Raw genomic sequence first — 23,598 nt, 5'->3', positions numbered from 1 at the left:
AGCATGAAAACTGGAATCCCCTTGAGATACAGAACCAGCCCAGAGGCTGCATCCCTGAGAACAGCAACAAATGGCGAAGATGAAAATAGAAAAGATAACCACTGTACTTACTAAGCACTTCTCCTTGAAAATACCCCCACAACAGACTTTATTTCAGTACTTATTTTTTTAAAATAACTTTTAAATTGAATCACCATGAGATACACAGCTACAAAGTTGATCATGATTGGGTTTCAGTTATAAATTTTCCAACACCCATCCCTTTGCCAATGCACATTTCCCACCACCAATAATTATAGGTCTTACTCTACATAGAAAAACCCAGTGGGGGCAGTTCGGAGTCGGGGGGAAGCCATAAAACTAACTTTTCAGGAGGCTGGGAGCACGCACAGAGGGTTAGGTGCTTTCTCTGCATGCTGCCAAATCCAAATTCAACCCAGCCATCCCATAGGGTCCCCTGAGCTCTGCCAGGATTCTTGGACCCCCAAGTATTGAGCAAGAAGTAAGTCCCAAACACAGCCAGGTGTGTCCTCAAAGACAAATTAAAAAACTAGCGTTGCAATGACAGAGGGATGTATTCCCTAGCCTGGGATTTACCCACATCTCAATGTGGGATATGAATCTCTGCTGTCTCCTCTGCGAAACCTCATGTTCTCTCTTGAATGTGTTCTGATCCTTCTCTCCCTCATAGTTCCTGAGTAGAGCTATTTTTTATCTCAGAGTTATTTTTTATTAAATTTTCTCCGAGAAGGTAGATGATGGACCTGGAAGGCTGAGTGGGGGTCTGGACTGCCTTTGTTTTAGCGCAGTTCCTCACTCCAGCCTGCCAACTTCCAGGGAATGCTGGGGCCTGGCTCCTGAGCCCTGAAGGTTCAATGGACTCACGTGTCGAGTAAGGGCTTCCCCCTAGGTGACACTAGTGTCCACACTGTGCCCCCCATTACTTTCTTGGGGAGACAAAATGGGTCAAGCGTGGAGGCACAGCTCAAGGGCTGAGCTACTGAATATTGAAGCAAGATAGCAAGAAATAGCAAGAGATCTATCACTCCTTCTTGCTTCAGCCTTGCTTGTCTGCAGCTCTGGTTTTGATTAAGGCACTACTCAAGAAACCCAGCTAAAACAAAAAAAAGCTTAAAATTTCTCACTTTGAGGACTTCTGTATCCCTTTTTCATGGGTTTAGATCCTCCCAGGCCCGGGGACCCCTTGTGATGATTTCTTAGTCAACTACACCAATGGTTAAATGTGAGATTCTGACACGGTGCTGCTCAGGCCCCATGGGGGTGGGTATTACCCAGCCCACCCCAGTGATTCTGGAGGTCTTTAGGGACACAGCCAACAGTGCTCAGAGACTTCCGGATTGCACTTAGTGGTTTGCATGGAACCATGTGGTACCAGGGATCAAGACAAGTCAAGTCCATGCAAGAAATGTGCCTTAATGTTGGGGACTGTTCAGGACCCTGAACAAAAGAGGACCCCGAAAACTTTACCCTGGACAAACCAGAAAATTCCATTACCAGCTTTGCATAACCTGAGGCACAGGTGCCCTTGTGACAAAGGAAATAGCTAAACTCAAGAAGTAAAAGTAGCCCAGGGCAGGTAACCACTAGACCCCAAAAAGCCCGTAGAGTGCCTTCCTCTACACTAAAAGCCTTGTGCATTCCTCCTGACAGATGCTCCTGCCAGATAAACCCTTGCCTTCCTCTCCCCACTATTTCTCAACCTACTCTTGGAGAATGTTGTAAGCCCACCAAAGTACACCCCGAACCTTTCCTTATTTGGTCTGAGAAGACACTTCCCTGATGATTGACAACTTATGTACCAACCCCCTGCTAAGAAAAGTATAAAACCAGCATGGCTGTTAATAAAGTTGCTCTTGATCAGCATGTGTCGTCTTGAGCCCCCTATTTATTATCCTCACTAGTTTTATTTCAGATCGGGACGGCTCTTAGAATCCAACCAATTAGGAGCGCTTTCCACTGTTGTCTCTCCACGGGCCGGAGAGATCTCCGGGGGAACGCGCACCTTAACTCTTGTACTATTATTTTTCCACTTCCAGAGAAGTTTCTTATAGAAAAAAAATACAACCTAGAGATGTTATCACATTGAAAGTGCAGCTTTATAAAGACTTCTGAAAGTGAAGTCGGCACACTGTCAGCCAAATGAAGTTCTTGGAATCTTATCCAAGAAGAAGAGAAATTTCAAAGTAACTGATAAGGGAAACAGAAAGAGAAGGAGAAAGAGAAAGAGAAACAGAGAGAGAGGGAGAGAGAGATCAAAAACAGTTATGAGAATCATTTGGAGTATGAAGCAGACTCTAGTCATATTCAGGGAAATTTCACAAATATCTAAAATGAATTGTCCAATTCCATCCTGGACTAAGAAAGATGGAAATGATTCAGATTGTTACTCAGCTGCCAGCCAGCATAAGCCACATCTACAAAAGCAGCCAAAGAAGGTGATAGTCAAGGAAGGATGGTCCAGAGGTAAAGCCAAGAACTGAGCCATGAATAGCTGAGTCATTCCCTGGAATGAAGGAAGAAATATTCCCTCTCTTGGGGCGGGGGCATTGGACAAGCCTTGTCTGCTGTGGCCCAGAAGTGCAGTCTGAGGTAATCATCAGCCTTTCTTGATTCTCATTCAAGGCTGAAGTCCATTCAGGTCCTTCAACCTGTCTCTGTAGGAAATATGGAGGATGCACCTGGCTTTTCTTTGAATTCATAGGTGCCATGATCAAAAATATCATTTGTCCCGTCACCTGGGTTTAGAGCTGATGACACAGTGGCAAGTCCTGTAGGGGAGGTGAGCTTGTTTGGCCGAGGGGAGGAACATGAGTGTTGGTGGCAGAGAGGCAAGTGTGGGAAATAACACAGATGGGACACAATTTTTCAGTCCTCACTGAATCAAGCCCTTTGAGTTGTGACTTTACAGCAACTTCTACAGATGAATCAACAAAGGGTGCCCCGTCAAATGAGCCCTACCTGGCACTGGGATATGCTCCAACAGTGGGGGCATATGTCTCCTGTTCGATTCCTCTAACCAGTGTCCCCTGTCCCTCACAGGATGGGGCCCCAGAAGCCTCCGACAGTGCTGGGGTGCTGCTGGTACGCCTGCATTCCTGGGGCCCTCCCTAGCCGGTGAATCCTCCATCCTAGCTGGTGAATGCAAGGTTGGGCTCCTGGACCTCCTGGACACTGCCTCTGGCCCCATACTGAGACACCTGATGAGACAGTACAGGAGAGGAGGCTGAGTGCTCAGACAGGGGCTTAGAAGGAAAAACCCACAGAAGGACAAATGAGACAGTGTTGGCAAGGTTTTGAGTACAGGAGTGCTGTGTCGGATTTTCTTTATACTTTTCACTGTGAGCATTTGACTAAATTGTAGACTTACATTTACAATTTCTCTCCTCTCCACCCAGCCCTAGCCCAACCTCTGGCTGACACCCTAATTGTGATCTCAGAGACCTTGAGCTAAACTGCACACATTTCACCAAGCCACAAAATAGCCCACCTTCCCCACAGGCCACAGTGGACACTAAATGTCCACTTGCCAAGCAGTCCCAGGGTCCTGGCTGCTGCTGTGAAGCCCCAAGCCAGCCTTAGAATCAGATCAGGAGTCATTTCAGGTGGGAGCAATAGTACAGTGGGGAGGGTGTTTGCCTTACACAAAACGAACCTGAGTTTGATCCCCAGCATCTCATGTGGTCCCCTGTGCACCGCCAGGAGTGATTCCTGAGTGCAGAGACAGGAGTAATACCTGAGCACCACCATGTGGTGGTTCCAAAACCAAGAAGAAAAAAATTGTGAAGAGTCATTTCTATACAGTAAGACCCAGAGTCTGGCAGACAGACCCAGGTGGGACAACCCAACTCCCAGAACCTCATTGTGGTTCCATTACCCCAAAATCACAGGCTTTATTTTTACTCATACTTAATGTACAGATTTCTCCACCATATCCTATTGCATCAGAAGGGGATTTATTTCATGGGGCGAGGGGGAGCAATATTGGCAGCACTGGGGGCTTACATGTGGTGAAGGGAGAGTGATGAATTATGAGTAACTATGAAGATTTATATCACTGTATCACTGTCATCCCGTTGCTCATCAATTTGCTCGAGCGGGCACCAGTAACGTCCCCATTGTGAGACTTGTTGTTACTGTTTTTGGCATATCGAATACGCCACAGGTAGCTTGCCAGGCTCTGCCACGAGGGCGGGATACTCTGGGTAGCTTGCCAGCCTCTCCGAGAGGGATGGAGGAATCGAACCCTCGTCGGCCACGTGTAAGGCAAACGCCCTACCTGCTGTGCTATCACTCCACATGAAGATTTATAAACTTTAAAAAATTTTAACTGATATTCTATGGTTTACAATGCTATCAGTGATTCACCAGTATACCGACCTCCCTCTTCCAATGACCTGAATACCTCTCCCTCCCAACCCCTCCCCATAACTCAATTGTGTGGATATGTTCCCTCATGAAAGTTATTTGGCCCTTTATTGCTACCCTGTGGTGCATCTTTAAGTTCCACATATAAGTGATGTCATTCTGTAAGCATCCTTTTCCTTCTGGCTGACTTCACTCAGCACGATATCCTCTAGTTTCATCCGTGTTGCTGCAAATTGCATGATGTTGTTCGCAGAGCTGCATAGTATCAAACTTATGAAGTTCCTAATGAAGAATTCAGCAAGCATGTCTGTACACACAAAGGCTCAAGCTTGATGGCTTTAGTGGGGGAAGTCAGGGGTGAGAAAGAAAACAAGTACAGGCTAAATGACTTGAATACAATTTCCAGAGAAAGATGACCTGCCAGCTGCTGGGAGGAGGAGAAGCCGGGAATGCAGCTCTGGTCTGAAAGACCAGAATCGAGTTTTTCAGTTTCTGAGGGAGCACTGGCCTTGGGATATGTCACTGAGGAAAAATGAATGGTTACAAGTGCCTTGTTGGTACAAACATTACCTAATTCAGCCTCTCTGGAAAAGAGTATGGAGATTTCTCCAAAAGATAATATTGCACTGTAGCACTGTCGTCCCATTATTCATCAATTTGCTCGAGCGGGCACCAGTAATATCTCCATTGTGAGACTTGTTACTGTTTTTGGCATATAGAATACGCCACGGGTAGCTTGCCAGGCTCTGCCATGTGGGTGAGAGACTCTTGGTAGCTTGCCAGGCTGAGAGGGACCGAAGAATCGAACTCGGGTCAGCCACGTGCAAGGCATACGCCCTACCCGCTGTGCTATCGCTCCAGTCCAACCAAAAGGTAATATTAGAGCAATATGACCTGGAAATTCCTCTTCTTGGCATCTCTCCACAAACACAAAAACAGTATTTTGAAAAGATATAGGAACACCAACATACACACTCCACATAAACAGTGGCCCAGCTAGGAAGCTGTTGTTTTTTAACCCCTCCTCATTACATCTACAACAAAATACAGGAGTTCATGAAATAACTTGTTTTGTTCATGACTGTTTCTTTATATTGATAAGAAAAACTATACCAACCAGTATCAGAGCGAACAATGCCATTCAAGGACTTGGTATCTTATGTGTTGTTTCACATTTAAAGTAAAATCTCTGGGGGCTGGAGCGATAGCACAGTGGGTACAGCGTCTGCCTTGCACGCGGCCAACCTGGGTTCGATTCCCAGCATCCCATATGGTCCCTCGAGCACTACCAGGGGTGTTTCCTGAGTGCATGAGCCAGGAGTAACCCCTGTGCATCGCCGGGTGTGACCCAAAAAGCAAAAAAAAAAAAAAAAAGGAAATCTCCAAGATCCCACATACATAACTGAGGACTTACTGTACCTACGACCCTTCTTAGCTCTACTGAACAACAGTAAAATGGAGACAGGCTACAGTAGTAAAATGGGGACAGGCTAGGTGAATATGGGGCTAATATGGTTCTCAGAACATTCCAAGTGGACGGGGAGGCCAGGAGTACAGTGCACACAACCAGCCCCAATCACACTGACCCACAGACAGATGGTTAATTTGAGGGATTTCCAAGCCTTTAGCTTTTTGTTATGTTAGCTAATGTTAACATCGGCAAATTAAGTCAACTGCAAGAGAAAAATAAGATGGAAAGAATGTTTTCTCCTGGGACGTTGATGAACCAAGAAATATTTATTGAGTACTGGGCTAAATATTCACTTAGGCTCAAAGTTGATTCTTTGAGCAGAAATTTCAAGAATATATTTCATTTGGGTAGCAAACTGAACTCCCACAGTCTCCAAGATAATAAAATGTAGGCAGACGCTCATGCATATGAAGAGACCTGTTTATTACTGATAATACTTCACTTGGCTAAAACCACAAGAAATTCACACAGATACTTAAAGTGCAAATTCTCACAGGCAGTGCTTATGTTACACATCCTGGTGTTTTCATAGGGAAAAAAAATGAGATGTTGACAGAAACAACTAAAATAAGGGCACAATTTTGCACTACTGATATATATTAAAACAATTAATTCTTAACTGCACATATTTCATCTGGCATATTCAATGATGTAGAAACTGTTCATTTTAGCCGAGAAGGCCTCACCGTAGAGATGCAGACTGCTGTTAGAGGAGCTCTTAAAAGATGTGATGAGTCATAACACTGGACAAAAATATACCCAATAATATCAAATTAGTCGTGACTCGCTATGAAGGCAACACTAGCAGGCTCAAAATGGCACTTTTACTAGTGATCTGAGGTTCACCTTTTTCCTTCCCAAGCCTTCTTGGCCAATGCCTTGCTTTGTGTGTTAAATACTAGGCACTGCACACAATTTCTAGAAAGGAATATGTTCAGTTGTTGTCAAAGATAAATGAGTATTTAAAGTGGGAGTGCTTCATAAATATTATTTGCTGTAAATTTTAGTAATGAGAATTGCTTTTATAAAGCTGAATTAGAAAATTTATGTTTGGGTTGGTTCTTAAACCATTGGCTTTAATGAAGTCCCTTGTTCTTGCTGCAACCAATTAAGCACTCTCGTAACACTACTGGTGTAGTAAGTGGTCTGAATATGCATAGTAAGCTTTGTTCCCTCCTCTCAGGGAGCTGAGAGTCGGTATCCTGCTTCAAGGAATGCCAGTACATACAAGAGAACAGACTGACCGATGCCTCTGATGGTATACTATAAGGGTTGATTGTAGCCTGTTTGTACTTTCGAAGGTCAACTTTTAAAGAGCAGGGGCTATCCTAGATACTGCCATTTCTCCTTCTCACCTGAAGATCAGTGTTCTTCCTGGGATACGCATCAACTGAAGGGTGCGTGGGAAAGAAAACTAAGAGGCCCTGTGACAAACACTGGGTTCCTGTTTGAAAACATCTTTTTTTTTCTTTTTTGGGTAACACCCAGTGATGTTCAGGGGTTACTCTTGACTCTGCACTCAGGAATTACTCCTGGCGATGCTTGGGGGACCATATGGGATGCCGGGGATTGAACCCGGGCTGGGCAGTGTGCAAGGCAAATGCCCTAGCCGCTGTACTATCACTCCAGCCCTGAAAACATCTGTCTTAAGGGAGACTGAGGCATCATTTTGCTACGAAGCCATTCTTCTGGAGAATGTAAAAGCCAGTTGTATTTCTAAGTCAACCGAAATTGTCCTGTGAAAGAGAGACACCTCTGATGTCACTATCGGCCCCCCTCATCACCTCGTTAAGTCATGCTCCTTCGCTTCAGGGGGAGGCAGGCGGAAAAATCTGACACAAAATTGAGAGATGTCACTTTCGCCCTGATCTTGGGCACTGTACTTATGTATGCTCTCTTTGAGTTCCTAGTTATGAATTACCAAAGAGAAGAGGTGGCTTAGAGACTAGAATAGTATAGAAAGTAATTCAAAGTAATCAATGATAAACACTAACATTTTAAAGACTCTTGTTTTTGTAATTAAGACTTAAGGGACAAATTTCATGAAAGAAGATTTCCTCATATCTTGTGCTCCGGTGCCCCAAGTATGCTAGCCCAACCAGCCATTCATTTTGGTTAATAGGACTCTTTCCTCATCAGTTCCTACAGAAATTTCAGGAAACAGGTAAATTATAAAAGCCCATAATAAATTAACATATGGTAGTATCCAGAACAGTGTATTTGAAATTATTTCCTACAATGTCTTAAATAATCTCACAACAATAACAGAAGAACCAGGAGTCTATACACGAACATAGTTTAAAGCATTCTGAATGAATCCAGTAAAGATTTCTTCTTTATGAGGTAATAGGACAAAAGTTTTCACAGTAACAAAAAGTGGGGTCACCTAGGCAAAGAGGGAGGTAGAGAGAAAAAGGCAAAAAATTAAATTTATGTAATTGGAATTTGGATTTCTTGAACATCACGCACGTCAATGGAAAATATCTGAGATAAATACCAATAGCAGCAGCTCATCTCCATTCAACGCCACTGAGTATCTTTGTTGCATCAATTTTGGAAGCTTAAGATGTAGGAATTCTACTTCTTATACAAAGATTTTCCAAAAAATTCAGTCTTAGAACCTCTGCTTGAAGTAACTACATCCAAAAACCAATACTTTATATCTTAAACAAATTCCTCAAATGCCCAATAAAGCTATACAGATCCTTTAAGATGAACAAAACAGTGTTCAAGTCTCACTTAATTTGCCAGGATAAATTAAAAATAACATCCAAGGGGCTGGAGCGATAGCACAGCGGGTAGGGCGTTTGCCTTGCACGCGGCCGACCCGGGTTCAAATCCCAGCATCCCATATGGTCCCCTGAGCACGGCCAGGGGTAATTCCTGAGTGCAGAGCCAGGAGTAACCCCTGTGCATCGCCAGGTGTGACCCAAAAAGAAAAAAAAAAAAAAAAAAAAAAAAAAAAAAAAAATAACATCCAAGCAGGCCTTTGTCTGCTACACTCATATCTACTATACAGCATGTACAAAACTATCTTGTGAGCTAAACCTTCCTGATATGAAGTGGAACTCAAATGCTGCTTTAAGTGCTCTTTAACATAACATCTTTGTTCCAGCCTGAGTTTTGAAAGAACACATATTGGGAGGAAAAATTTAAAAGCCATTTACTCTATTAAATTTTTTCTGTGTGTGGTTTTGGGGCCACACTCAGCAGTGCTCCAGGCTTCCTTGTGGCTCTGTACTCAGTGATGGCTCCTGAGGGGCTTAGGGGATCATGTGGGGTGCTGAGAGTCCAACCCAGGTACACTATATGCAAGACCAGTGCTCTACTCGCTATGCTATTGCCCTAGCCCCTACCATTAATATTTCTCATTTAAATTTTTGTTTTGTCTAATTCTTTTATTCTGTCTTCACTGGATACAGAGTAAAATTTGTCATCTTCTTTTTATGAGTTCTTCAACGAAACTCTCAATAACAGCTTTCTTAAACAATCTCAACAGGTTTCTCCACTGGAGTTCAGTGACCTCGATTTTTTTTTCCTTACAGGTCTTATTTTTATCTATCTTGTGTTATCTTTGCTATATCCTCTCGCCAGTTCCACCTGACCCTAAGATAGACTACCCTATTAGGAACTGAATCAGTAAGAGGAGTACTTTTTCTCACTTCCTGAAAACTAACCTCTTTTTTAGTGGCCGTTAACAAAGGAAGACAATAGTTTGAGGGCCCATTTATCACAATAATATGTAGGCAAATGGAAACAATTTGCCCAGAGCCAGTTTATTCTCTGGATCTGGGGTAGGAAATTTTCCCTTCACAGGAGCATTTCCTGTGCGACCTTACTGACCGACTGCCCTTTCTATTTTTGGTTCATTTCTTTCTCAGGGATGCTTTACTCTTGTCCCACTAATTCTTTCCCTGCTGCACCCCCCCCCCCCCCCGCCGCAGGCTGCAGAAAATCCCAGTTTTGGTTTATATGCTCAGTAAGAATGGATTCTTTCCATGATATTGTTCTTAAAGAAAAAGATAATCAATGCATAGGCCAAAGTGAAACTTTCTGGCTAGTAGCTCTTTCTCCTGGTAGTCTCAGGTTATATCAAGGTATCTGGTAGGTGGGTGTAGGCAAGTGTCACGTTAAAGACAGGGTAGACACCATGGCTGGACCCAAATGATTTCCTACATGTATCCACTTTGGGAACACCAATAACATTCTGTTCATTTTAACTCTGGACTTTAGAATTTTTGAGTTAAGTATTTATGTTTTTAATACTGTTTCACCTTGAACACTGAATGACTTCAGTGTTAACGTTCTATCAAAGCATTCAAATAAAGGTGTTGTCTTTATAAGACAGAACAACAGTCATGACCTGGCTTTGGTTAAGTCTGAATGGGTTATTATATGGTTTTAGCTCCATTTTACTCTTTAGTTACTGTTTCATAGACACTAAAACCGGACATACATATTTTTATATATAGTATTGTTCATATAGACCATTTACTAAATTATAATCCACAGTCCTAAAAGCTAATACATAAAAAAAAAATTCTACCTGTTTCTTCTTCAGTGCAAAACCTTTGGAAGCAAACTCATTCAGAAATATGTTCTACATTTAGTGAACACTATTACCTAAATAGAGTCAAATATAGTTATACATGATCCTGCTATCAGATGGCAGGGAAGGAATGAACACATTAACAATAGTGGTAATATAATCAATTAAAAACTATATTTGGATTATATGGGTTCTACGCAGGTTAGTTGATAGCTGCCACTAATAAAATTATGGTTTTAAAATATCTGAAACCATTAACACTTTATTACTTGTTAGAAAATAAATTCTCGAATATTAGTTATCCTCCATAGGCAATTTTTTCAGTATGATTACACCCAAGGCCTTGTTATTATTGCCTCTTAACTATATCAGAAGAAATATTTTGTGAGCTATACAGTACAGAATGTACTTTACTCATCTGAAATTCTACACCAACCTGAAAGATACTAAACTGGGCTTTAAAGTTAGAACATGCAGTGTTGGTGTTTATAACACCTTAAATCTGTTAGTTTCATTTTTTAGTAAACCTGCCATCACTTCATCTAATAGAGGAATAAATACACTTATACACTGTCATTCGAAAGTTAGATTTTTGTTTGGTTTTGCTTTTGTTAGGAGGCCACACCTAATGGTGCTCAGGGCTTACTCCTGGTTCTGTGCTCAGGGACCATCCCTGGTAGTACTTAGGGGACCATATACGGTGCCAGAGACTGAATCAGGGGCAGCCATGTGCAAGGGAAGTGTTTTAACCCCTGTATCATTTCTCCAGCCCCTGAAAAGTCAGACTCTTTATAAACTCAGAGCTTTCTTTCTGTTCAGATTTTTTTCCTCAAAATTTATGATAAGTGACACTTAATTCTATTATGAAAAGTCTTAACTACAGTTACCTTGAGCTGATTTTATTTATTCATTTGGGGTCACACCCTGTGGTGCTCAGGGACTACTCCTGGCTCAGCACTCAGGTGTAACCCTTACTGGAGATTGAATCAGAGTTGGTTATATGCAAGGCTAGTATCTTACCTCCTATACTATCTTTCAGGACCAAGCCTACTTTAAGATTTTTTAAAAAAATTTATACTTATGATTTTAAAATCAATAAATCTGTTATGGTGGGGAAGCACCATATAGTCTGAAAGATTTTCCTTAGCTGTCTGACAATTAACTGGTTAAATTAGATTCACCACTGGAACACTGTTTGGATTCACACCAGGCCCTAAGAAGGCACTGAGAAATTTGACAAGAACAAAGCCACTAAGGAGGTGCCACTGCTGTTTCATGTTCAGGAAACATCAGAATTTTAAATGCACACATTTGAATATTGTTCAGCACATATGAGACACTTACACTAAACCAAGAGCACCTGCAAGAGAGTATACTGACACCATGTATCATAGTGTGCCCTAAGCTAGAAATGCTAACTACCCTAATTCAAATACTACAATCTGTAAATTAACACTTGCGATGCAAACAATAACACTTTTATACAGTGAAATGGGAACAGTATCACTTATTTGTCCATTTTTATAGACTAAATTCCTTAACTATATAACTATAACATTGATCTTTTTTTTAAACCGTGCTATAAACAATGATAAGAACATGGATGTAAGCTTAATCATACTTTAATACGAGAACCCACTTTTGCTACTGTTTGGTTTCTGTGGAAGGAGGAAAGATGTGCTACCATAATACTCTTAATGCAGTGACTTTTGCTCAAATGACTATTGGGAAAATAATGAATTCTTTCACTGCAGACCACATTATTTCAAATACGCAGTCTGTTTAGTCAGCCAACCAAAAAGAAATAAAAATCAAAGGAAACAGACACTTGTATAGATGAAGAAGAGGATGCTAACACAAGTTCACTTTCCAGAGTTTCTGCTTGCTCTGTGCCACGTGCCAGGGCAAAGTACCGCCACCGTTAACATTAAACAGAACGCCAGGACAGTCCATTTTTGCTGGGCTCAAGAAAATTCTCGATGAGAGCGTCAATGAGTTTCTTCAATTCCTCTTCTAGTAAGGCAGTATCACTGAAGAAAAAGATGAAGAGTTTTCAAATCCTCACTTTTCACAGCTTTAAAATTTCTTTAGTTATTATGTTTGGAGAGCATATATCTGATGGAGTAAATTTAAGCAACTGATAAAAACAAAAGACCAATTCACTCAGTTAAAATAGAACAAAGCCAGGGATAGAACAAAACTAAGGGCTACAATGACACCCAAAGAAAATGCTACTATCATAAACTGAAGTTGCCCTGCCCTAAAACCAGTCTCTGAGTAGGTGACTTATCACCATATATCCTCGGCCAACATCAGGCGGTTCAATCACTTAGAACACCAAATCAAGGAATTAATATGCAACAGTTTCCTGAAATACTTTGAAGAATCCTCAGGATGGATATTGAAGGATGACAGAGCCTAACTTTCAGGGGGCAGGGAGCTACAATGGGAAGAATGAAATTAAAAAAAAAAAATTAAATAAACAAGTAGCACTGTAGCACTGTTGTCCCATTGTTCATCAATTTGCTCAAGTGGGCACCAGTGACGTCTCCACTGTGAGACTTGTTACTGTTTTTGGCATATCGAATACACCATGGATAGCTTGCCAGGCTCTGCTATGCAGGCAGGATACTCTCGGTAGCTTGCCGGCTCTCCGAGTATAAACTTCAAACATTTTTTACCTGGAGAACTGCTGCTGCTCAAGACATTTGTCAGAAAAGCCTTTTTACAACTCCCCCTAACTTCATTTTGATTTATTACATACTTGTTTAGGGGAATTTGGGACCACACCAGGTGGTGCTCAGGGTGTCCTCCTGGCTCTGTGTTCAGGGATCACTCCTGGTGGTATTTAGGGTAGCAGGGTAGCACAGAGAGTGAGGAGCATCAGACGCAGTCGGTCACATGCAAGGCAAATGCTCTCCCCACTGTACTCTCTCTGGCCCCTAGCCTTTGTTTTAAACCAAATATAGCACTACCCAGCTTGGCATACTCAGAACTTTGTTCTGAATGACTTTAAGATGTCATCTATTTCCCGCCAAGGAAATAAAACCTATCCTTAAACGCAAATATTTAGCAAAATGCAAAATAATAAACTTTGGGTTGTAAGGGCTATTCTGAAAATTCTTCTATTATTTACTGGAGTTACATTTGCACAAACTCTGCTAACACTAAAATCCCTGGGGCCAGAGAAATAGTACAGGGGTAAGGCGCTTGCCTTGCATGTGGCCCCTAGTGCAATCCCTGGCATCACATATGGTCCCCTGAGCACTGTCAGAAGGGATCCCTGAGTACAGAGCCAAAAGGAAGCCCTTCACATTGTTTCTACTCGCCATCCTCTACGTGCCTTCAAAAAAAAGAACAAACAAAATGAAACACCTGTGGAATTGTGTATAATAAAGGGACAAAATGTATGGCATATAAGCTCTATCTTGATAAAGCACGCACACGCGCGCGCACGCACACACACACACACACACACACACCTTAAAGTTGAGTCTCACCTCTGGTCTGGTGATGCGCACATCTCCGCATAATACTTGATCTTTGGTTCTGTCCCACTCGTGCGCAGAGTAGCAACACAGCCGTTTTGAAAAGTGAAAGTGATCATCTGGCTGTTTTTACTCACAGGCAGCACCTAGGAAAAATTATAACAATTGTTGAATTACACTTCCTGTCTTTTCACTTTTGTTTGGTTTTGGTTTTGGGGGCCACACCCCGTGGTGCTCAGGGATATTCCTGGCTCTGCTCTCAGGAATCACTCCTGGTGAGCTCAGGGGACCATATGGGATGGTGGGAATCAAACCTGGGTTGGCTGTGGAAGGTAAATGCCCTACCCTCTGTACTATCTCTCCAGCCACTGGCTTTTCACTTTCAAGAGCTGTACAACACGTGATGCTGACATGAGGCATCCATAGTCCACCTCCAAAGACATGTAAGTGGAACTGTGGTTGCCAAGATCTGGGGAGAGGGAGAGGTGGGAAGATGCTACCTGGAGACAGTTTCAGTTTTGCAGGATGAAAAATCTCTGGAGATCGAGAGTCCTAAGAATCGAGATAAAGTTAATACTACCAAGCTACATTCTTCTGAAGGGCCTTGATGGTAAATTTTCTGTTAGACTCTCTGTTGTTTGTATTTAACCACAATTTTAAAAATAATTTTAAGGAATTATAAATATAAAACATTACATATGTACTAATTCAGAAAGGATTAATTTATGCAACAATTACAATAGTACAAGCACTGATTATATAACTTACAAATAGGATCTCTGGGTCTTAACAATAATCCCACAAAGCAAATATTGCTGCCAATTTATGGCCAAGGCTCTCAGCAGCAAACCACCCACACAAGGCGATCAGCTCAGAGGTAGAATCTGAAGTGGAAGCAAGGGCGACCAGCCCCCAAATTCAAATTATCTACATCTGGTGTGTGGGGAAGGGAAGAGACCCCAAGCAGTACTCAAAGGGTCTGAAGGCTACTCCTGGCAATTTTTGGCCAATCACTGTTGACTTGCCAATATTCCCATGGGACTCAAGTGCAGAAATGCTGTCTCTCTCCTTGCTGGGTCGCCTGTGTGCGTGTGCCTGTTGGCTCCAAAGCATTCTGATGTCCCAGGGGTGACTACTGGTATGAAGTAGAGAAGAACTTTGGAAGCCTTTGACACTGTGCGCCCTTAGGGGACATTGTATATCTCCTGAAACACTGTTGCATGGGGAACAGCCAACGGAGCCCTGGGAACCATAAGGATCAGGAAAGGGAGTTAGGGAAAAGGCATCGAATAACAACTATTCTGAGCACAAGCCCTTACAGAAATAGGAAGTTTCAGTATTCTGTCAGGCGCTCCTGCTGGGCTGCCTGTGGCACACTGCTGATGGAAGGGCACGGGGCGGGCACAGGGCGGCAGCAGCAGCTCCTGAGCTGAGGCAGGAGCTTGGAGGTGACAGCTGCCAACGGCGGTTTCACAGGCTGTCACAACAGAGAGGTCTGTACCCCACTTAGAGAGAAACCTTGAGACAGACCACCCCCCTGGATATGACACGGGATTTGTCAAAGCACCCACAGCACAGCTGCCTTTGGTTTCCTTTAAAAATGGAACAGAATTGGGGGCTGGAGCAAAAGCACAGCGGGTAGGGCGTTTGCCTTGCACGCGTCCAACCCGGGTTTGATTCCCAGCATTCCATACGGTCCCCTGAGCACCGCCAGGAGTAATTCCTGAGTGCAGAGCCAGGAGTGACCCCTGTGCATCGCTGGGTGTGACCCAAAATGAAAAAAAAAAAAAAAGGAACAGAATTGTACTATAAGGTTTTGTCCCTACACAACTGTACCCACCAAGCTTAGTACATTCAAGTACTTTCTTTGGGGCAGTATTAATACAGGTACACACACAGATACTGTTTTATATATTCTTAGCTCATTTGAAGAGAAGCCATGTATACTGTAAATGTGCTAGTATTCAGAATGACCAGTAAACAAGTTTAAAGAAATAGGAAGGGAGGGAGGGAGGGAGGGAAGGAGGGAGAAAGGGAGGGAGAGAGGGAGGCAGGAGGGCAGCAAAAGGTTTTTTATTCCTCTTCAACTATCTCACAAAAGACAGGAGCAGACACATGCATATGTGCACATACACGGAATAGCAACAACAGGAAACTGATCCTTGCTGATGGGATGGATGTACACAAATTGAGTACGTGCAGCATCCTAAATCAGACAGAAAGTTTTCCAAAATATAGTATGATCTACATTCTGGAGACAGCACTGTTTTGTTGTTGTTCGTTTGTTTGGGGGACTAGAGTTGGCGATGCTCAGGGGTTACTCCTGCCTCTGCACGCAGGAATCACTCAGATCACATGGGATGCTAGGGATCGAACTGGGGTGGCCACATGCAAATGCCCAACCCACTGTATTAGCACTTTGGTCCCTCCAGAGCATTTAAGTATTGGTTGAGCACGTAGAAAGTAGGAGGTCCATCAGAAATGGATCCTCCACACAGGGCCCAATGCTAACATATGATACAAAGTGATTAAGGACTTGGGGGTGGAAGCTCCATGATGAAACCTCAGAAGATAGATCTCTGAGGTTTCACTGATTTGAGAAGTGATGAGGGCAGGATCATTGTCACTGGATTTTGAAATGATTCTGGAAAACAAAAAAAATCAATGGAACCTCTCCTCCCACTGCCCTATTTTCAAGAAACTCTCAGCTGAAATGTTGACAATTTCACTAAAGGTTGCATTTACCATACTATGAATTATTATTACAAATTTCTAATAACTTTCTCTAAAGAGTAGAAACTTACTGATTTCTTATCAGGTTGGCTGCTGTCGTATCCGGTGGTAATGTCCCGTATATGCAATATTGCAAATGGCCCGCAAAGTTTTGGGTATTCTTTTGGAGAATCAAAATTACGCAGTCTTTCAAATATACTTTTGATGGTAGTTGGATCATAACACAAGAAATACGAAGTTTTCGAAATGTGATAGCCATACCTGCACAAACATTCAAAATGTTAGAATCAGATTTCACCAGCCTTTGGGGCGCTTAAGCCAACTGGTATTTTGCAGAAAAGGGCACTTGCCTCAAAACTGACTTAGAAATCTAGAGTGGGACCACAAGATGAAGAACCTAGCATGTGAGGCTCCTCATCGCAGAACTTACTTCTTGTAAACCCTAACCAGCTGCTGTGTCAAGGTTGTGTTCGTGGTTTCCAGGTAAGATGCCATCTCAGCAATGACGGCAGCTGCACTCACCCCATCTTTATCCAAAACCGAGGTTCCACACTGAAAACCTGGGAATTAAACAGGCTCTTGAAGAAAAGAGGAAAACTTACAACAATGTCATCAACTTTACATTTTAAATTTAAAAGGGGAACAATAAATGAAATTCACTGAGAGCAATTTAGAGACCTTTTGTGTTTCTTTCCCCAGCCCCCACCCCTGCACCCCCCATGAGAAATGCATCTCTCTGCTTCTTTTTGACAACTCAAAAAGTGAACTGAGAAGACAAGAATTCCTCTTTATAAAATACTGTGTGTTTTTAGGTGCTATGGCCAGATTTCAAAGATTTTAATATTAACTACATACCAATAGATTCTTCAAATGCAAAAAGAACTTCTTTCCCATTTTCCAGGAGGTCTTTTATTCTACTTCCAATCCATTTAAAACCTGGTAATGTTTCCTGAAATGTAGAGATCACTCTAGTTACGTGACTCTCATAAACACATATTAAAGAAAAAAACCCTGTCATTAAATGTACATAACATTTAATAATGGTCTGCATTTATCTTTGGTTTGCAAAGATTTTTACAGTGGCAAACTTAGTCACAAAATCAACATATACATGAAGTTCATGGAAACAAATTAATGGATTCATCAGCCATGACAACACTGAGCAAATTAATAGTTTACACCAAATATAGTCCAATACTTATAACTGGTGATGTACAAAGTCACAAAAATACACACATATATTATGATTATCATTACCAACCTTTGTAACATGCGTTTTACATTAGTATTTTTAAATGGTCATAAAAATCTGTACTTAAAACAGATGTTAAGGGGAGTCTATAGGTTTGCCTAAGATTATACTCTTGTAAGAGAGCCAAGAGTCAATTATACTGCTTCTCAGAAACTGCCCCTTAAGAGTCATTATAAGTAATATGAAAGTGCCTTTAAAGATTGAGATTCAGTACTTGAGTAATCAAAGCCTTTTAATAATTTATTTTCAACACTTTTGCAACATATGGCCGAACTCAGTGTACCTTATTACAATAACATTGTGGCCAAAATGATATCATAATTCTTTTATCATCTGATTTGAGAAGGCATGAACTGTTTTAGAGACAAAGCCCAAAATTTCCACTGCTCCTCTTTCCCAACAAAAGACAAGGAAGAAAATGTTTAATAGTAGCCTATACAGGGGGCTGGCGCGATAGCACAGCGGGTAGGGCGTTTGCCTTACATGCAGCCGACCCGGGTTCGATCCCCAGCATCCCATATGGTCCCCTGAGCACTGCCAGGGGTAATTCCTGAGTGTAGAACCAGGAGTAACCACTGAGCATCGCCGGGTGTGACCCAAAAAGCAAAAAAAAAAATAAAATAAAATAAAATAAAATAAAATAAAATAAAATAAAAATAAAATTTGCTTTAAAAAAAAAAATAGTAGCCTATACAATCATCTCCCCTCTTATGTGTTCATGATACATTGTTCTTGTCACAGCCACAAACCATTAAAATACTAAAATTATTGAGATGCAGAACCTTAACCTTGAATAAATGTTACCTTGAAAAAATGTTTCATTTCTTCTGCCTTGTTATTTGTGTTTTAAATGCTGAAACTGAAAGCTCTGGCTCATTAAGACAACTATCATTTTCTTTTACTCCACCAAGACTTAAGCTCTTTGGTACAAAGCCCTTAGCAAGTGTAAAACTTGACTATGACTCAGAAATAAAAACAAGCCTCAGAGGTTGAGCATTTTCACAGAGAAAAGCAATTTAACTAGCATCTGTGCCAGCAGCTGCACCATGGTCAGCTCCATTGCTAAGACTCATAAAAGCTAAACAGTCAGAGTCTCTGTGGGTCAGTATAAAATTATTGGGTCTTAATTGCAATTGAAGTGACTACTGAAAGCTTAAATCTGAACCTGAACCCAAATAAGACTGATGACAAATACAATCTTCTGGAATACCATTTGTGTGACTGATGTGATCGTCTACAGCCAGATTTTCCCAGAAGAAAACCAGAGACTGGAATATAAAATAATAAACATTTGTGCAGTTTTATTGAGTTTTTTAGTCTTTGGGACACAGCCGGCAATATTCAGAAGTTACTCCTAATTCTGCACTCAGGAATCACTCCTAGCAGTGCCTGAGAGGATACCAGGGATGGAACTCGGATGGGCCATGTGCGAGGCAAGTGACCTACATGCTGTACTATGGTTTCAGTCCCATCATTTGTGCAAATTTATTTTATTTTATTTTTTCTAATTGTGTGTGTTTATATTTTTAAATGAATCACCATGAGATATAGACATAGTTACTTACAATCTTTCATGATTATGTTTCAGTCATACAATGATCGAGTACCCATCCCTCCACCAGTGCCCATTTTTCACCACCAATGTTCCCAGTAGCCCTCCCACTACCCCCACCCCATCCTGCTCCCCTGCCCCCCACCTCTGTGGCAGGCACATTTGTGCAATTTTGAAAGAACATTTCCCTTAGTTTCAGAAATTTATGTTCAGATAATTTGGTTCAAGGTCTCTAAGCTACCTAAAAGATTAAAAACAAGTGTTAACAAAGGTAGAAAAAATGGGAAAATTACCAATAAAGTAAAAAGTTGTTTTGGTGGGAAGATGGTTTTATAAAAATAGATTTAGGAAAGGAGAACATAGATATTATCTATTCTTACTTCAAAATGAAATCCTTCCTTAAGTGCAATTGCTCTCAGAATTTTAGACGAGACTGTCGTGGCCAGCATATAAATGTTCTTCACATCAGCAATTCTGGACTTATTTTTCTTCCAGCAATCAAACATCCACCACCCAAACAAAGCGGCCAATTCGTTCCCTGTGAAAACTTTCCAATGACCACTGCAGAGAATAAAAACTGAGGTTAAGACCTCCACAACTTCTCATTGAAAGTTCTTGACTTCAAATTTCTACTCTTCTAATAGGAAAATTCAAAACCAAACATATGTTAAATAAAATGTTAGGAAACATTTATTATGACTTTTTTAAACTGACCAGAAGTGAGCTTAAAGTAGGATGTTAGAAATGTCCTTTGAAAAAATTATTGCATTATTATTCTCCTACCTAACAAGAACAATTATTCTTGTCACTAAAAAGAAATGAAATAATGTGAAGTAATGGCTATGCTGCAGTGATTGCTGTGAAAAATAAAAAATCACATTATAATAAGTGCTTCATATCAACATAGTGTAGACCTTAAATTTATATAATGCAGTATTGAAATACATGTAATAAGTATATAGAAGGGATAGGGGGCCAGCGAGATAGCTCAAGAGAACAAGCACAGGCTTAGCCATGTCCGTGGCCCTGAGCTGGACCCCTGCATTCACCCCTCCACACCACTGGGTGACGCTGTTGGCTCCCGGGCACCAGTAGCGGTGAACTTTGTCACAAGTGGCCCTGGACACCCTGCTGGGTATGACTCCTTTCAAAAAATGAAACAAAAAATAAGAGATGAAAGAATGTCCTCTCAATACATGGAGAGTTGCCACATTATAATGGTAAATACACCTCAACTAAAGGACCAGGAAACAATTCTCTGGATGAAGCAGTATGTTAGGATAGCTGCCATTTTAAACATTAGTATTTTCAGTGCCAGGGAACTAGCTCAGGGGCTGGAGCACCTGCTCTGCATGCATGAAGCCCTGAATTTGATCGATGGCACTGTATCCCCACCGGCACCAAGCGCCACTGGCTACAGCCTGGTGGCACTGAGCAAGGCTTGCCTACCTACTGCCAGGAGTGGCACTGGGGCACCATTAGGGACTAGGGCACCTTCTCCCCTTAACACTGTCAAGGAATATTGAAGGACAGGGAGAAATGCTCATGGTATTATGAAAAATTTTCACAAGTGAAAATAACATAAAATGGTGATTATTAAGATGACTTTTATGGAAACTATGTCTTTAATATTTTGAGTATAAAAGATAGGAAGGAAATGCCAAAATATCGACATGAAGAGTGTGCTTATACACAATGCAAATTTTCTTAATAAAAAAAAAAACTATTTCCAAGGAGCCAATAACACTTCAAATCAAAATGGTTTTTTCAAAGTCTTAAGCTTTTTAATCAATAACAGGTTCTATTTACTTCTCCTGGAGTTCTGCCACTGCCAGTCGGTCTGCATCAGGATCTGTGGCTAGCACTATCCGGGCATTTTCTTTCTCTGCCAGTCTCAGAGAAAGTTCCTGAAAGAGTGACCCAAAAAGCTGGATTGTATTAAAGATGTTAAATTCGGTGTTAACATTCTAAATGTAGACACTATGTGAGTGATAAGACTGTAGAAGGAATTTAGTTGGGCTAACTTTAAAATAAGAATCCTGCAAATCACTTTATCAACCATAAGAGACTCCGAACACAACAGAAACGCAAGGCTTCGACATGATCGAAAAGAGAAAAACTAGTTTGGGTTCTTGTAATGACCTTGGGATTATCAATGAACTCCACCTATTCTGATGAATCTGACACACAGACAACACTTTAAATACAGGGGGAAAGTATATACCAGCACAGATTCTCCTTCCTCAGGATTTGGGCATTTAACCGTAGGGAAGTCTGGGTCAGGATCCTTTTGTTCTGGTACTGGAATTGGAGGCTTAAAACCAAATGCTTGAAAAGCCAACTGCACGTAGTCATGCCCAACCCCGTGGAAAGATGTATGGACAAACTTCAAGGTCGTCTTTGAATTCAACTCTCTGTGGGGGGAAAAAAAAATCAACAGAAAATGTGTTAAAGTGACATTCTGAGAAAGCCTCATCCTCAGGGTTCGGCCAACCTAACCCACCCGGCATGAAAGCTTCCTTCAAGTTATTAGCTACTGGTCTCAGGAACCCTGGATAACATAATCATTATTTTAAGATTTTGAAGAGGCTGCCTAACAATGACTTTCTAATTCTACTATTCCTTCTCATTTATTAGCTGAAATTTGTCTTTTAGAAAACATTTCTCTTTCATCAACCGCTTAGCTAATGCTAAAATTCAGTTCAGCCAGAAGAGGTAGGAATACTTAAGAGAAAGACTTCAACATTTATCAATTTCCAGACTACAAGATTGCCTAACAACTCCCAACTTCATTAATGCTTCATTGGTCAACGAAGAGCTTTTGTAGTATTGCTACCGTAGGCTTTTTAGATCTATGTGTTAGTAAATGCCAGTGATTATTCCTTTTGGAGTCCAGCTCATGGCAGGAACCCTTTAAGTGGGTTCCTGTATCTCTTTCATATGACCATGATATCCTGTAGGATTACATAGCTTCAGGTAGTTCAGGTTTATTGGGTTACTCCCGTCACAGGCTCCCATTCCTGTGTTTATTTGTAGCTTCTTTCTTAGTGTTCTGTTAACTTGTAAATAATGTTTTTCTCTTCTCCTTGAATCCTTTGCATAGTTTATTCAGAGCAAGTCCTTTTTGTATGGACAAAGAAAGACATTTAATTGGCCTTGAATATTATTAATTCCCGGGCATCTGCTTTCTTGACTGTAGCCTCAGCTGCCCTTACTTCCTAGCATCCCCAAAGCAGGGTCCCGACGTGGGACAAGACGGACCCAGGGCAAGCGGTAAGTTATGTGCTACCCTGGCATCGAGATGGGCCTGGCCAAAGTGCCTCATTCTTAGCTGTAAGTTAAGAGTCTGATCATGGACAAGTGCTGTCATGATCTTAAAGTAATGATGAGACTAGGACCCTGCTAGGGATAGGAAAGACTAATCTGGCCTGGGCACTGTAGTCTGAGATTGAGATGACCCCAGGAGAGCAATTCTAAAAGTTTAATGAGTCTCTTGCTATGCCCATACAAAACTCATATGTTTGTTGAACAAGGAGAAGAGAAACACAACCATGGGATTTCATCATTGATGGGTCCTGCTGAAAGCTTGAATTGTTACATTGTAGATTCCAGGCTCTGGCCCAGCCTGGTCTTTGGGATGTAGATTTCAGGTGCTGCCTAGTTTGTAATTGACAATGTAGATTTCATGTGGCAGCCCAGCCCAGTCTTTGGTATGTAAATCTGAGTGCTTTTCAGCCCAAGGAAGGCTTGGGGTTTGGTTCTATATCTTCTTTCCGGAGGCCTAGATTACTGGCCTGCAGATACAAGAGAATAATGTCGCCTCAATGTTCTTCCTGTAATATCTTTCGGTGCCTTTGTATTGCACCATGAGCAAAAAGGGGGGGAGGGGGAGGGGGAGGGGGAGGGGGAGGGGGAGAGAGACATGGGGAAGGAGAGCCTAGAGAAAAAAGCGCGGGAGCTGGGAGTGCGGGAGATGAAAGTTTAAAGATTGAATAAACAGTAAGAAGTCAGCAACCAACTGGGTCCTCATCCTTCCATCGCCTTTCCTTGACCACCGGCCATCCTGTTCCAGTCCTGGCGACCTTTAGTTTTTTACAATATCCTAACTAGTATTTTGTTTCTGGGGGCTGGGGAGAAGATATCCCAGGATCTCTACACTCTGTCCCA

The 23,598-nt window shown here is 41.7% G+C and overlaps 1 protein-coding gene across 1 annotated transcript in view; it reads right to left on the bottom strand.

Annotated features, from left to right (window-relative positions):
* Positions 1 to 6,263: 6,263 nt before the first annotated feature.
* PGM2L1 (phosphoglucomutase 2 like 1) overlaps positions 6,264 to 23,598 on the bottom strand; it is a 50,760-nt gene continuing 33,425 nt past the window's right edge. Inside the window, exons 7-14 of the mRNA XM_004618189.2 lie at positions 21,656 to 21,845; positions 21,241 to 21,338; positions 19,812 to 19,992; positions 17,483 to 17,576; positions 17,058 to 17,187; positions 16,699 to 16,888; positions 13,907 to 14,040; positions 6,264 to 12,436 (exon numbers count right to left, since the gene is read on the bottom strand). Coding sequence (XP_004618246.2) covers positions 12,334 to 12,436; positions 13,907 to 14,040; positions 16,699 to 16,888; positions 17,058 to 17,187; positions 17,483 to 17,576; positions 19,812 to 19,992; positions 21,241 to 21,338; positions 21,656 to 21,845 — 1,120 coding nt within the window. The 3' untranslated portion in view covers positions 6,264 to 12,333. The remainder of the gene's footprint in view (positions 12,437 to 13,906; positions 14,041 to 16,698; positions 16,889 to 17,057; positions 17,188 to 17,482; positions 17,577 to 19,811; positions 19,993 to 21,240; positions 21,339 to 21,655; positions 21,846 to 23,598) is intronic.

Source organism: Sorex araneus, chromosome 6 (genome assembly GCF_027595985.1).
Source record: "Sorex araneus isolate mSorAra2 chromosome 6, mSorAra2.pri, whole genome shotgun sequence".
Classification (NCBI taxonomy): domain Eukaryota; kingdom Metazoa; phylum Chordata; class Mammalia; order Eulipotyphla; family Soricidae; genus Sorex; species Sorex araneus.
This window is presented reverse-complemented; position numbering and strand designations above follow the sequence as displayed.